Source organism: Gouania willdenowi, chromosome 10, assembly GCF_900634775.1.
Source record: "Gouania willdenowi chromosome 10, fGouWil2.1, whole genome shotgun sequence".
NCBI classification, from domain to species: Eukaryota; Metazoa; Chordata; class Actinopteri; order Blenniiformes; family Gobiesocidae; genus Gouania; species Gouania willdenowi.
This window is the reverse complement of record NC_041053.1, coordinates 36491610-36507287: the sequence shown is the minus strand read 5'-3', so window position 1 is coordinate 36507287 and position 15678 is coordinate 36491610. Positions and strand designations below refer to the sequence as shown.

At 36.7% G+C, this 15678-nt stretch overlaps 2 protein-coding genes across 2 annotated transcripts in view; one reads left to right on the top strand and one right to left on the bottom strand.

Moving 5' to 3' along the window:
• The window catches only part of anxa5a (annexin A5a), a 1189405-nt gene that overhangs the window by 1068335 nt on the left and 105392 nt on the right, over positions 1-15678 (top strand). The gene's annotated exons all lie outside the window — the stretch shown is intronic.
• The window catches only part of rxfp1 (relaxin family peptide receptor 1), a 70638-nt gene that overhangs the window by 7113 nt on the left and 47847 nt on the right, over positions 1-15678 (bottom strand). The window contains exons 4-13 of the mRNA XM_028459140.1: positions 12340-12445; positions 9843-9914; positions 9004-9075; positions 7889-7960; positions 7686-7757; positions 7503-7571; positions 7348-7419; positions 7182-7253; positions 6316-6387; positions 1851-1922 (exon numbers count right to left, since the gene is read on the bottom strand). Coding sequence (XP_028314941.1) covers positions 1851-1922; positions 6316-6387; positions 7182-7253; positions 7348-7419; positions 7503-7571; positions 7686-7757; positions 7889-7960; positions 9004-9075; positions 9843-9914; positions 12340-12445 — 751 coding nt within the window. The remainder of the gene's footprint in view (positions 1-1850; positions 1923-6315; positions 6388-7181; positions 7254-7347; positions 7420-7502; positions 7572-7685; positions 7758-7888; positions 7961-9003; positions 9076-9842; positions 9915-12339; positions 12446-15678) is intronic.

Sequence of the window (15678 nt, the reverse complement as noted above, 5' to 3'; positions counted from 1 at the left end):
TTTTCAACATCCCATCGTCTTTCTGAGCACAAACGCCCTGCTCTCACTCATTCACAAGCACTAAAGAGCTCCTCCATACCACTGTCTTCCTATAAATATAGATTTTTTACTTCCCCGTATTTTGATATTTGTTACCTCCTCCACCAAGGAGGTCATTTTTTCACCGATCTGTTTGTCTGTTAGCGGGATTACGTCAAATGTATAATATAACAACAGATTTTGACGAACTTTTATAGAAGATTTCATTACATTTTAAAGGGGGTCCTGATTAATATAATGATTTTGGATCAATTTGAAAAATCATAAAATCCCTATCAGTCATCATTGACGAAAGTTCAAAACTTCATGTCTGCTGTTGTTCACACCAGTGCTGATAATAAGCACAACTTCCAGTGTGATACTGCTTTTATACAAAAGTTACACAAGCATATTTTATTAGTTAACAATAAGCGACAGGAGATTATGGATTTGTTTGTCTATTCAATCATTTATTTATAGTTCCGCAACTGGAAGGGAAGACAGGGCTGTTGCCAAGCAACACATAAACATTTCCTACACTCAAGCTTTCAACTCAGTGGCTGTGTTTCAAATGGCATACTCTGTACTATACACTTCAAACTTAATGAGTATATACTGTATACTATACTATATAGTATAAGTATGGTTAGTAGGATTAGTATAATGACCGTTCCCAATGAAGTATACTTCCAAGTTTCCCAAGATGCATTTCAAACCTTCGACAACAAAAACCTGAAGCACACTGAGGCTAAGTATCTGTTGATTCTCCACCTTTGAAAGTTCTGAAAACATTTTAAGGGAGAAATTGTAGAAGTTCAGGTAGAAAGTAGAATATCAACATGTGCTCATTTGATCCATAAAACTCACGTATACATATTTCATGCCGACAATTTGAGTGTTTTTGGAAACTTGCCATTGTGCTACTGACAAAACTTCCAGTTAACTTCAAAACGAGAGCTATTTACAAAAGCGTTAGTCAGAACGGATAAAAGACAATAGATGCTTTTGTTTTGAAAGGGAGATGTTTGATTTTAAGCTTGAAGCCTGTCCCAGGACCATTTTATGTTCCGCTCGCAATGCATCATGGGCGGTTGAGTATGACTAGTGTGCCCACCGTCCCGATTTAGTATACATCCGGGTATTTCCCATGTACTCAATCTTTTCATACTATCTAATATGAACGCACTACATACTCATTTTGACGTCAAACTTAGTATAAGGAGTACAGTAGTATGCCTTTTTGAAAACAGCCTGTGTTTATGTATTAACGCCACTTTGTATCGTTTACATTTACTGTATCTGAATGTTTCCATTTGTTGCACAACCACTGAAATAGCAATCTGTTTCTGATTAGCTAACAGCTTCATCAGGAAGCACATTGCTCTCCATAGATGGTTAACACCTTATGTAACGTTAACTAACGGTTAATAGAATGCCTGTACAGTGGAGTGATAATGTTTGTAAAAAGTCCTAGTGCTGTTGAGTTGTTACTCTATATAGGCACTCACGGAATGTCTCTTGTCCAATCGAATTACTTGGTCGGAACTACAGTAACTGTTGCATACTGAGATTTATATCCTGTATCGCCATTTAAAGAAAAAAATATTGAGCAATGATTTCTAGGGCCAGTTCTTGGGAACGTTATTTCAAAAATGAAGATTTATATTTATTGTAATCAGCAGAAGAAAGAAGAACTCATTTTCTCTTAGCGTGGGACCAGAAGCATTACGAGTAGGGTTTCCTGCTCTTCACGCACCGCTCTGAGATGTGAGGAAAGTTGCCCTGTCATTCACCTGTGACACTGAAATTGGATGCAGACGTCATATACTTACAAAGATTTTAACTTGTGTAAGTTGTCAAAATGGTCAACTTGGAGCTCCCTGATGGGATTATAGGATATATTCCTATGAAATAAAAAGAGAAACAAACTCATGGATGTACAATAAAAACAACATTAGCAATCTCACAGTGACAATTTTGTTTGTTCCTACAGTGTGAGGCCATTACTGTAGCATTGGTATAACAGTGTGATACATTATGAGGTGAAAGGTTTCATGACTGAGAAAGATCAGGAAAAGCTGCTCCATGCTTTTATCTCCAGCCCACTGGACTATTGTAATGTCTTTATCAAACAGCTGCAGCTGTTTTATCAATCTGAACCAGAACAAAGAGTCTAGTTTGAAAGTATTTCCATTGGCTCCCAGCTAAAAATAGACTTTAAATGCTGCTGCTGGTGTATACATGTGTGAATGGGTTTGGGTCCAGAATGCATCAGTGAGATGTTAGTCAGGTATTAACCCAACAGGTCCCTCAGATCTATAGATAGCTCAGAGCTCATTTTGAACATTTTTAAATCCAAGATAACAATTTATTTTTCTCTACTTTGTATGAGTGAGAGGTAGAGTTTTAATCATTTTATTCTTGGTTGAATGTCTTTACTGCTGATTTTGATGTTTTGATTGATTCTTAAACTGTTTAATGGTTTTCTGTTGCACTTTTTAATCATGTAAAGCAGTGGTTCTCACACTTTTTTGGCTCAAGTACCCCCTTTCTCTTATGTCTGAATCCAAGGTACTCCCTTTGTCCAACTGCAACATTTTGCTTAGAAAACTATTTAAAAACAACTATAGAGCATAATAATGGAATGAATGAGTGATAACACGCATTTTAAATAATTTCATTTTGTGAATAAGTGGAAAGAAACAGTAATTAGTGCAGTGGTTCCCAACCTTTTTTGGATATCAAGAATAGATATATTTTTTTTCTTCCTAGAATTAGTTTTCAATCATGTTTGAGCTCAGATATTTTTATTTTTACTGTGTTAGGAAGCAAAAGCTCCCTCACCAACAAAAAAAATTATATTTTTTACATATAGAAATCAAATATGTATTTAATTTGTTTTGCAAGAGGAAAAATTGTGTTTAATTTGTTAAATTCTTGTTTTATTGTAATTATAAAGGGTTCAGTTTTGGTTAAAAAAAAACGAGAGGCAGAGATTGAGGAGGAGGAGCCTCAGGACTATAAGACTGAGCAGGAAGTGAAGGTGAAAAGAAAAGAAAGCCAAAATGGCTCCTGCAGCACACCTGGAGTGGAGATGTTTGAGCAGGTCTGAGCTGAACACTTTGTTGGGTAATTTGTTTTTGGAAGGTTCTCCTCTTTTTCCTGTTATCCGAAGAACAAATGCTGTTTTGGACTGAAAACAGAAAATAAATCGACTGATTTTTGGAACCTGAATTTCTCCCAGTGTTTTGTCCTAAGCTTGCTATGACACAACCCCTTTGCCTTGTAACATACTGCATTTTAGTTTAAGTAGATTTATATTACACAAAGCAAAATTATTGAAGTACAGTTGTTTAAGATTGTGTGTTTTAATGAAAAAACAAAATAAATAAATAAAACATTTCAAAAATCTGCTTTCGTCTTTCAGAAATTTCAGGCAACACCACAAGGGGTCCCGACCCCAAGGTTGAAAAACACTGATTTAGTGGCTACGGAATAAATGTATTTCTATAGTTTTTATCATTTCTTGTAGGGCTGCACGATTATGGCCAAAATAATAATCATAATTGTATGTTCAATCAATCAATCAATCAATCTTTTATTTGTATAGCGCCAAATCATAACCAATGGTATCTCAAGACACTTTACAGGAGAGCAGTCTTAAGGACGGACTCTTCATTTTATGGATACACACATATGCATATATACGTATATGCACATACATATGTATCCCACACCCAACATGAATTCATCATGGCGGCAAGGAAAACCTTCTGTTAAGCAGCAGGAACCTTGTGTGGATCCCATTCCTATGATGAACAGCCATCCACGTTATGCTGTGTTGGGTGTGTGCAGAGAAAAGGGTGGAGACAGAGCCGCTGAGTCTCTGTAACTCCACACTGAGGATCCCACGGACCTGCAAGACAAAAGCCAGAAGGAGTACAGGAGCAAACACACAAGGGAAGAAGCAGACATATAGATTTTAAAACTGGAGTAATGTATTTTCTTTGTTCTGGTTCACAGCCGAGCTGCAGCGTTCTGAACCAGCATCACAATAGTCCAGTCGACTAGAGATAAAAGCATGGACCAGTTTCTCCTGATCTTTCTCAGTCATTACTAGAGAAACACTGATGTAAAGCACATTGAACTGCCTTGTGTATGAAATGCACTAAACAAATATTACAATGCCTTGCCTTATATATGAGCACACACACACAGTAACGTGTTACTGTGGTGCCTTAATCAGTGTGGGAAGTCGCACTCAGCAGGAGGTCTACGATTGATCTCGTGTGAATAATGGGAGACCAACAGCAGGACAGAAACTGTTGATATTGACTGATTTTTATTGTGTGGGACTCTTTTGTTTTTCCTGCTAACACCTAGATGTTTACCTTTCTGCGTGCTTTGTCTCTTTATAACATTATGACATCCACCCACATGCAAAGGCTGTTTACAGCAAAACTGATACAATCAAGGTCTCGATATGATTAGTACAATTGAGTAATACTGAGTTTTACGATGGATGGAACATCAAACACTGCAAATACAACATTGTCAAGTGTACAAAATGTGTGTTTTTTTTTAAAAACTTAATAGAAAAGACAAAATAAGCGAGTCATCGTCTGATGTCTGCTGGTTTAGAGTCAACCTATTCTCCTCTCATCTGTCACATTCAGAGTCCTTGCTAAATCAAGATATGCATCATTGTAAAAATAATAAAACTAAAAACGTGCATCTTGGGTCTTCTTTACACAACAATAATCTGCTCCTATCCTTTTTGTTCCATTGTCAACACGTCCCACTCTTAACAAATAATGTCATTATGCGACATGTGCCATTTTCATCTCCAAATGTGGTTGGGTTCGTCTATGCCTGAGTGAGGTTTCCATGCTTTTGTTTGGTGCACTAATTGTTTGAAACAAGTCCTCAAAAGTTATTCAGAAGGAGGAAATTGTTTGACATAAAGATTTTTTTCTGAAAAAAATTATTTACACACCTTAGTGCAGACATATGCAACTGGCGGCCCTTGGTCTAATTTTGTGCGTCCCCCAAAACAAAATTGAAAGTCATGAAGTTGGAAGTTACATGAAGCCCAACATAGCACACAAAACTCCAGAAACACAGAATACTAGGGTGTGACGATACACTCAGCTCACGAGACGAGATGAGATTTTAAGAAAACCACAATGACAAAATACATGACTGGACCAATAGACTTTTATTTAACCGAGTTGCACATGCATTTTGAAATATTTTATTGTAACTCTTTACGTGCATGATGTAAGAATGAGCTTTTAATAAACTTCTTCTTCCACAAATTGATACTAAAACTAAAATGTATAAAAGTAAAAATAAAATCAATAAAATAGTGTTTCTTTCTTTTTTTCAAGTGCAAACAGTATAATGTGCAAAACCAAATCACAGTTCTACTCTGTCAATACAGAGTGCAAATAGTGCAAACAGAGCCTGACCAAGTATGTCATTGACAACATGCTGCAACTGCACAGCCATGTTCTTTTTACTGTTCATAAACTTCTTCTTCCACAAATTGAAGCTAGAACTAAAATGTACTCCTCCTCCTCTTCTTTCCCTTCTCCTGCTTTAGGTTCTGGCAGGCTAGACGTAGCAAAGGCGCATTACTGCCCCCACAGGTCACAAATAGAAGTTTGCATAGCTCACAAAAAAAAAAAAAAAAAAAATCTTGCGAGACAGATTTTTAACACAAAGAGAAATCTTGTCGAGTTTCATCTCGTGAGATCTCGTGGCACGATTTATTGTCACACCCCTAAAAAATACACAAAATGACAGAAAAATACACAAAATTTTGTCTTATTCACAAGAAAATAGACAAAATAAATTAAAAAACACCCAAAATGTCTAAAACTTTTGTTGATAATGTTGATAATGTGGCCCTCGAGTCAGACAATCATATTTTTGTGGCCCCGCTCTGCCTTAGTGGGCTATAATATCCTTCTAGTTATCTAAATTACATTTTAATCTAATAATGAAGCATACAGTGGGTGGTTCATACTCTTAATACCTGTGTAGGGAGAATCTCTCTTGAAAAATATCCATGTTTGTAGCATTTTGAACTTTTTTGGCCTTTTTTTCCCTTACGTTTACCGATAGAACGCTAAAAAAAGATGTTTTGTTTCTACTTACAGTGTGCATATGGGACTGTACAAATAGCTAACTATTAGGCTTTTTGACAGGATCATTACACAACACAGCAATGAGACTGATAGGACAACAAACGGAGCAGCAATGCTAATTTTTAAAGAACCTAAAGAGACTCACAGTTGGAGCAAATCCTGCAGCAGCACAAAGAGAACCGGTGGGATCTCTTCCAATCTGTTGCTTGATAGATCTCTGTGTGCAAAGATAAATAATGATGGTTTCACAACAGCAGAACAAAGCTAAGGAACCAAGGGTTTGTGCTTTGATAGATGGGCGATATTTTCCAGGATGAACAAGTTTTCCCTCCGATGTCATCTGTCGGAGTTTGTTTAACCTTCACAAACACAACAATGGAAGCTATTATACTCGGCTAAATGGGTTACGGTCTTTACAACCGCTAATTAAATAAAAAAAAATCTTAAGTTTAGCTCTTAAAGCAAGATAAGTGATGAAAAACTGTCTGGTTGGTCGGCTATGATGTGATGCATTTGATTGTTGTCTGGTCATTTAATTTTTTTGTAGTCTCTTAATGTCCGTTGATCATTTTAAAACCAAAAAAATAAGAATTTACTCAGTAACGGTTGCACGTAGAAATGAAAAGTGCTACTTCACTTCTTTTAAAATGTACTTAAGTACAAGTAAAATGACTGATTTAGAAATATATTCAAAAACGTACCCATTAAAGCAACTCAGTTACAGTAATGTGAGTACTGAATCCGTTACTGTCACCTCTGCCTTTTATATGCACAAAATGTCTGATTAATAATAATAATAATAATGCATCAGTTTTATATAGCGCTTTATCATAGACACTCAAAGTCGCTTTACAGAATTAAGACATTATTCTTTCACTCCACACTTAGTGATGGTAAACTACTATTGTAGCCACAGCTGCCCTGGGGCAGACTGACGGAAGCGAGGCTGCCATATTGCGCCATCGGCCCCTCCGACCACCACTAACACTCACTCACACACTACATTCTTACAATTCTCCAAGTTTCTGCAGGACCAAAAAAGCCTCCTCGTGAATGTAGCTGATCCGATTGCGTTGCAAAACCCTGAAGACAGTTAAAAAACACAAGATTTCTGAAATATCTTATAGCATATAATTTAATATAAGGAAATGTATTCCCTAACACTAACTGGACTTACAGCACTGTCAGCATGCTGCAAGAGTGGAATGATACGTTTCCAATCGTTTCAATGAGATTTCCCTCCAAATCCCTGTAAAGTCACGTTGTGAAATAATTAAAACACAGTAGTTTGATCAGAATAAAATATTTTGAAGGATGTGATGCTTCACTCACAGCCAGTTCAGTCTGGGCATTCCTCGACAAATATCCTCCAGCTTCGTCAACGAGTTGTTGAATAAAACTCTGTCAAGCAGTATGAAGAAAATGTTTGATCAGAAAAACAACATAAAAAACAAAGAAGAACATCTCTTTCAGGCAAGAAAAGACACCAGAGCAGAGAGAATAAACAACACTTACAGCAGAACAAGAGAGTGCAGTCCTGAAAATGTCATGGAGGATATCTGATGGATGTTGTTGTTTTCAAGGATCCTTATTAAGAATAAATGATGTATATTAGCATTCTCTTATTGTCAGTGTGACATTCACTGTGTTCAGATATGTGCAGAGTAACACATTTGCATTAAAAGAGCAAAAAAGGAGAGCTCAGGATGTGCACGTACAGCCACTCCAGCTTGTGCAGGTCCTTGAACACACCAGGCTTGAGGACTGATATCAGGTTGTAGCTCAGGTATCTAGACAAAGAAAAGAGCAAGACGGTTCTCTTTGAACGTGTTGATATTATGCTAAAACATGCATGAGATTTGAACATGGGTTGTCACATTTTGTCATTTTAATATTCATTTGTCAATTACAAATCAAGGTGAGTCAAAGTGTACAGATTGTCAGATTGTTTTAAACCTGATGTTGAGCATTTCTGATACTGCTTGAAAATGTTGTATGTCATATAGTTCACATATAAAAAGCCCAAGAGATTCAATTTTACAATAGTTTTTAAAGGTAAAACTAAAAGGGATTTTCTTTTGTTCCGCGTCTTCACATTACTATCCAGGCCAGAGATGAGCAGTGTTTATCACAGTGGGTGCCGCAAAAATTTGTTTGCCTGTTCTGAAAGCCCTGTTACAAAAAATCAGGTCAGCGTTTAGAGTAATGACAGTTATTCGTACATTATTACAGGAGAGAATGTCATTTTGTGTATTTCTCTGTTGTTTTGTTAATTTTATGTCACTTTGAATGTTTTTGTTGTTATTGTTTTTGTCTCATTTTATTGCCATTTTTGGACTCAAATGTGTATTGTGTTATGTTTGGTATTGTTGCAAATTTGGTGTATTTTTACTCTCGATTTCTGTGCATTTTAAGTCATTTTGTGTGTTTTTGTTGTTTTGTATATTGTTATTGCCCTTTTGTGTCCTTTTCTGTCACTTTGTGAATTTTTGTCTTATTTTTGGTAGTTTTGTTGTGGATCTGACGTTTTATTATTGTCATTTTGTGTGCTTTTAGAGTTTAGTGTATTTTTTGTTGTTTTTTTATAGTTGTATTGTCTTTTTGTGCATTTTTTAAGACTAATTTGTGCATTTTTCTGTTATTTTTGTTGCAGATTAAATGTATTTGTTATTGTCATTTAGTGCACCTCTTAAGTCATTTTGTGTATTTTTGTTGTTTTGTATATTTTTATTGCCATTTGGTGTCCTTTTCTGTAATTTTGTGCTTTTTTTTTTAGAATCAATTTGTGCATTTTTGTGTAATTGTTGGTAGTTTTGTTGTGGACTAAACTTACAGCCTTGTTAGGTTGTACAGTCCTCTGAACGCATCCGGATTCACATCATAGATTCTATTGTGCTGAAGATATCTGTGGAGAAAAACAAAACAAAAAGAAAACAACACAATGAAGATTGTTATTGTATACAAATACAAGCGATGGGAGTAAAAAGTGACTCAGATGATATAATAATGTGTTTATACAAGTTAAATCTAACAGTGGAAAATACAACACAGACAACATAGAACTAACAACAGCTGGATTAACCTTGATGTAGAGACAAAACAAGCTGCAAACTTGTGTGTCCAAAAGAGACATTCCCGAGTGGTGACATTATGGATGAAAAGGGAAAAACCTTCCAAACACCTTTGAAAGAGGAACTATTCTTGAACTGGAGGAATGCTAACAACGTCTGGCAGGGAACAAGGCCAACACGAACAACGATAGAGAGGAGGAGGAATAAAAAAAAAAAAAAAAAAAGACAACACTGACTACAGATGAGAATACACAAAAAAGGACTGTTCAGAACAACTCAAGAATGTTTGACCAGAGAGACATGTAAACCCATGTAAATTTGCGATGGTAAAACAGGGGACGGGACCCAGATAAGCAAACTACTTCTCTTGTCTCCTTTTTCAGCATGTACAAAAAAAAAAAAAAAAAAATGTAAAAAAAAAAAAGTGAATGTAACCATGTCGGAAATAAACTGAATAAATAAAATAAATAAAAATAAATCCTTTTAGCATCGTAAGTCAACGTGTGAAGGAAGCAATCATAGAACCAATCAACCGAAGTATCAATAGATGGATGTTTACTCTATGTAATCATAATTTATATTCGTGCAAAAGATAACTCACAGCTTCTGTAAGCTCTGGTACTTGATAAATATGTTGGCTTTCAGCTTCTGGAGTTTGTTTCTCTGCAGAGACCTGGAAGGAAAAAAAGACGTTCAAAAGCAGAAGATATAAAGTTAATTAATGAATATATTACACCAGAAGTGTAGAGTATTATTATTTGTAAGTCTCTCTTTCACTGAAATTACATGCTGACACATTTGAGAAGCGACACAAACAATTACTGCTGTACATTCTACAATTGTATATTTTCATTGAGCAGACACTTTTGTCCAAAGTGACGTAGAACACAAGCAAAGATTGAAACAGGAGGAAAAACCTTTAGTGCAACAATTGCTTCAAGTTTGATTGGTCGCAGATGCTGCCATCTAGTACGAGAATAAGTGGCTTAAATTGTGTTCATCATGGCTTAATGCACAGCTATACCACTTTCATAGATTCAAACATTTTTTTAAGAGGCTGTTCTGGGGCACCGATTGTAAAAGTTGTGCATGCTAAAATAAACAGCAACTTTGCAACATTTAGCAACAAACCACGTTTAAAAAACAAATGTGATTTATGTTACTTTTGATCAGATTTACAGCAATACTTGTGAACTTTCTGATATAATTTTTCGCGTAAAACACAATGTCAATGTTAAATTTAAATGTCAAATACAAATGCTAAATGTTAAATGTAAATTTTAATTTTAAATGTCAATTCTAAATCTAAATATTGCATTTAAAAACAAATGTTAAATATAAATGTTCAATGTAAATCTTAAATGTTAAATCTAAATCCAAATTTTATATCTAAATCTCAATCCAAATAGTATGAAATTGAATGCCATCAATACAGACTGGTGACAAATGAGTTAAGGATTTAGAAAAGCCGTATGTGATTAATGTTACTTTTGAGCAGATTTACAATGCTTGTAAAATTTGAGATGTTATTTTTCCTCTAAAAATACAATGGCAATGCAAAATCTAAATGTAAAATCTAAATCTAAGTGTTACATTTAAATATAAATGTTAATTCTAAATGCTTAATGTTACATTTCAATCTTAATTCTAAATGTCAAATCTAAATCTAAATTCTAAATATAAATGTTACATCTAAATATTAAATCTTAATGTGAACCTAAATAGTATGAAGCTGAATTATATTGAAGTATGAATGCCATCAATACAGACTGGTGACAAAGGGCTCATGATTAAAGAGCAACTAAACCCCAAAAACACTTTTTTCTACGAGAAAAAAGGAGTATTTTCTATGAAGTTTCAGTTTAAGTCACAGTCTTTTGACTAAAATTAAACTTTGTTTCAGTCAAAATTTAGTCATCAGGACTATTTCAGTTATAAATTCTAGTTTTAGTCAACTAAATGACAAAGATTTTAGTCGACTACATCGGTTATATATATTATCAACTACAATATAAAGCATAATAGTTTTTGGATTTTAATGAAAAGATTTGATTAGCTTTGATCAACCTTATATGGGATATAATGTTTGTAAATATCATTGATCATTGTGTAAGACCACATGAGCGTCTCACGTCTGCAAACACAATCAGCGTACTTCTTATTGGATCACTTACCGGCTTATCACGCCTTCTACGCAACAAAAGTAGTTTGATTGGATACCTTCAAAAATAGAAACTTAATTCTGATGCAGATGCAGCCAGGCTAGCAGAAAGAGCGGGGGCCAGGGAGCCCCAGGCCATCCCCCCACAGCCGAGCAGCACCCCAGATGCCTCCAAAATCCCAAGCCAAAAGGTAGCCACCACCCCACATACACACAACGAGAAAGCCCAAGGTCCCCTGCCAACATCCGGCCACCCACCCACACCCCCGCACCCAACCTCCCACCCAAGACCCCAGCAGGGGAGCCAAGGCCCAGCAGATGGCCAGAGTCGTGCAGAACGGGCCCAGAGCCAGCAGGGACCGGACCCCGGGCCAGAACGACTCGGAATAGAAGCAGCACCAGGGAGTAGCGAGCCCAGGGATGACGACCACATCCCTAGCCGCCTCGGGAACCAAGGGGACGCTGCAAGTCGCCCCCCACCGACCGAGCAACCCAGAGCGCACCAGATCCCTTTTTATCAATGACATCCAAGCGATGAGCCTTAGTTATTGCTAAAGTCACTTCCCTATCTGCTGTGTGAATTCATTTTAAAGATGAATGTCTTGCAACAGAAGGCACAGATAATAATTCGGTTGCTTTTGAAATGCATCAAAGGGTCTTATGATTACAGAATTTTCCTCTGAAATTTGAATTACATATGCAACATTGTGTTTTTAATTAGCATTAGAAACATTGCTTTGCTTTTTTTTTTTACTCTATCAGGGTTTAGATGCATTCTTTGAAGTTTCCAAAGACTGAGCATTACAAAAGAAAAAAAAGTTTTGAAGCAAAACTAAACTTACAATAATTATATTTTTATATACATTGTGGGATCATGGTGGTTGGAACACTTTTCACATCCTGTAAGATGTGGACATATTTTCTGCTATTTACTCACATCATGGTGACGTTTATCGTAACTGCTGGGATATCTTGAAGCCGAGCATCATCACAGTCTAACTCCAGGTCTCGACACTGGCAGAGCTCAGGAACAGCACCCAATACTGGATAGAAGGAAGATAAAGAGGAAAGACATGAGAGGATGTGTCAGGCCAAGTGTTTGGAGCAGGGCTGCTCGAGAGATGACTTGGTCCTCAATCTGCAGAACCAGCGTGAACAGAATTGTGTAATAAGAGATGTGATTAATATTTCTTTACTGTAATAAGCCAACATTGATCATCTTTGATTAAAATTAAGGCTGCTACATATGTGGGAATTAACCCCGAGGCTTCCCAGTTTCGACATTGGCAATTTGTATTCATGATCCTTTCAGAACGAGTCATAAAGGGTCGTTGATTAAGACACGTAAATTGACAGGGTTCAACCCTAACCTGGTTCATCAATTCAATAACAATATATATGTTATCTAAAGTTTGACTAGGTCAGCCCTCTGATTAATGACAGGCTTCAGTTGTTTGCATGTTTACATCATGTGTTTTCTTCATGTGTGTTGGAAAAGGCAAAACAATTGGCTAAGATGGTACAGCTATGTTGTAATCTGCAGTTTGAGCTGTCAGCGGCTAAATTTGTCTGCCTAATTTATCAAACTGGCAGATTTGCTTTAGGTACACATGCTTTTTCTTCAATCAGGAAATGCTCTGAAACAGAGAAATATAAATAAAGGACCACCAATTTGGTCCATATCACTATGGTGGTGCACAAAGTATTGGTTTAAAAAAAGTCAATTGGGTTCAATAGCTGAATTTCTAAAGGTGCGTTCGCAACTAACGTGACTTCAGCAATTATTTTTGGTTAAATCGCCCGTGATGAGTCACTTGAACATAGTCGCAAGTTTCATCGCTTCATCGCTCCAGTGACGTGACGACCAGAAGCAGCAGTGAGAGGGCTGCACACTTCTTATACGGCAACCCGTTTACAGTGCTTTTCATAGCCCCACTTGTACGAATGGTTTAAATGCCAAAGGATGAGTTAATTCAAAATAAAAGGCTTATTCAAGGAGTATGCCACTTTCATTTTGGCCTCAGTAAGTTGAAGAAATGTACAGCCCTTTCGCTGCAGCCCTCAGTGCAGCCTCCGGCTCCTCAGACAGTGACCACTGGGAAAGTGACGTGGGGAGAAACTCATTGCTGATTGGATGTCGCAACACAGCGTCACTCAAAGTCGGTTGAAAAATTCAAAATGTTCAACTTTGAGCTGTAATCGTGTGAGTCGCGTAGCTTGAAGGGTAGTCGCTTGACATAATTTGACATTGTGTCATTTATATCAGTGTTTCTTAAATGGGGGTATGTGTACCCCTAGGGGTACGCAATGGCACTGCAGGGGGTACTTGAGAAAAATGTGGTTTCATAATGTTTATTTTTAGTAAAAAATTATAATGATACTTAATAATACCAGCAACTCACAAAATGAAAACAAAAACATACAAATTAAGACAAATATATACTGAATAATAAAAACAATGACCGGAATTCATAAAAACTATAGAAATAAATCCATTGAGGCACTAAATACTGTTTCATTCCACTTGTTTACAAAATGAGATTCATTAAAATGTGTGTTATCACTCATTCATTCCACCATTATCCGTTATTGTTACTTTTTCAAGGAATTCTGAGCAAAATGTTCTCCTCGCACATAAGGGGGTACTTGCATTCAAAAGTTAGAGAAAGGGGATACTAGAGCAAAAAAAGTTTGAGAACCGCTGATTTACATAGATTTAAAATGTAATCTAGTCACCAGAGCCGCTGAAGTTGCGCTCGTTAATGTAAATGATGTGACGTCAAGCAACCTCCCTTCAAGCAACATCCAGTGACCCCCTTCAAGCAACGCAACTTGCGCGATTCCAGTGACTCAATTGCGCAATCTGAGTTGAAAACTTTGAACTTTTCAAGCAACTTAAGTGACACTCTGTCACGACATCCAATTGGCAAGAGTTTCTCCCCATGTCACTTCCCCGGTCATTACATCACTGGGGTAGTTGAAGCAATGAAGCACGGCTATGTTCATCAAGGGCGATTTACTGTAAGCAACTTTAGTCGCTAAAGTCGCGTTCAATGTGAACACACCTTAAGGAAGGAAGGGGGCTGAGAAGCATCAAGAACAGAACATCTCAGCTAATATCCAGCTTCATCCCATCCCGAGCTGTCAGAATAGAAAGGATAGCAGAGCGATGAATAGGTGGGTTCAAATTCCCTGTAATTATAATGTACGTCAGCATTTGTGTGTTTGTTTTTAAAAGTCAACAACTCAAAAGTGGGAAATATCCATCATTCATGTAATCAAAATGCCTAACGGCTGGGAAAAGATATCTTTATCCATCCCTGTGAATTACACGCTAATAGAGGATGTTATTTAGGTTTTGTGTGCTGTCAGCCTAGATAATTTAGTGCACAGATGGGAAGATTAAAAACGACTTTGCCAAGATTAAAACAAGCAAGTAGATGGGGTAAACACTAGCAAACAAGAAAAAGCTCTTTAGCAGAAACATCAAAGAGATGCTTCTCAAACACTGTGGGATGGATTAACTAAGATCTGAAATAAAGGGTGATAAACCAGGTGCACCCCTAAATCCTGGTGACGCAGTTTCCTCACGTGCTGCAAGGGATTCACTAAGATTGCAGCATGGATTAGAGCGCGTGCAGAAGTGGCAGAGACCACACTTAATACGGATAGGAATTGATAATAATTTAGCAATTCCGATTCCATTATCGATACTGCTTATCGATTCGATTCCTTACCGATTCTCTTATCGATTCCCATTGGGTGAGGGAATTAAATAATACAAATAGATGTGTTTGCTTTAACTCTTTATTATATTATCTTTGTCTCTTTTATTTCCTGCAGGAATATCAGCTCTTTTTTAATCCAACAGGTATAGATTGTTTTCACTGGATAATAATATATACAAAAGCGCTATAAAACATTGATGAAATATTATTATTATTATTACATATGACACATTTACACTACAAACATTTGAGAATATTTACAGTGCTCCTTTTGATTTTGAACAACTTGCTGCACTTATTGTTATGTATTTAAATGGTAAAGCTTTAGTTTAGTCTTTGTTTAAATGGACCACCTGTTGTTACATGTAACGTCAGAGCAAACTAAAGACAACGATCAGTACCAGTCCGTCTCTCGTGTCTGATTACTTGTTATGAGGACATAAACTGGTGACGAGGTGTGTGTTCTTGCTGAAGTTTGTTGTTTTCGGAAGAAAAGTCAGTGCAAGAAGCAACTTTTGCGCAAGTGTACAGAACCTGGAAGTGAGTAG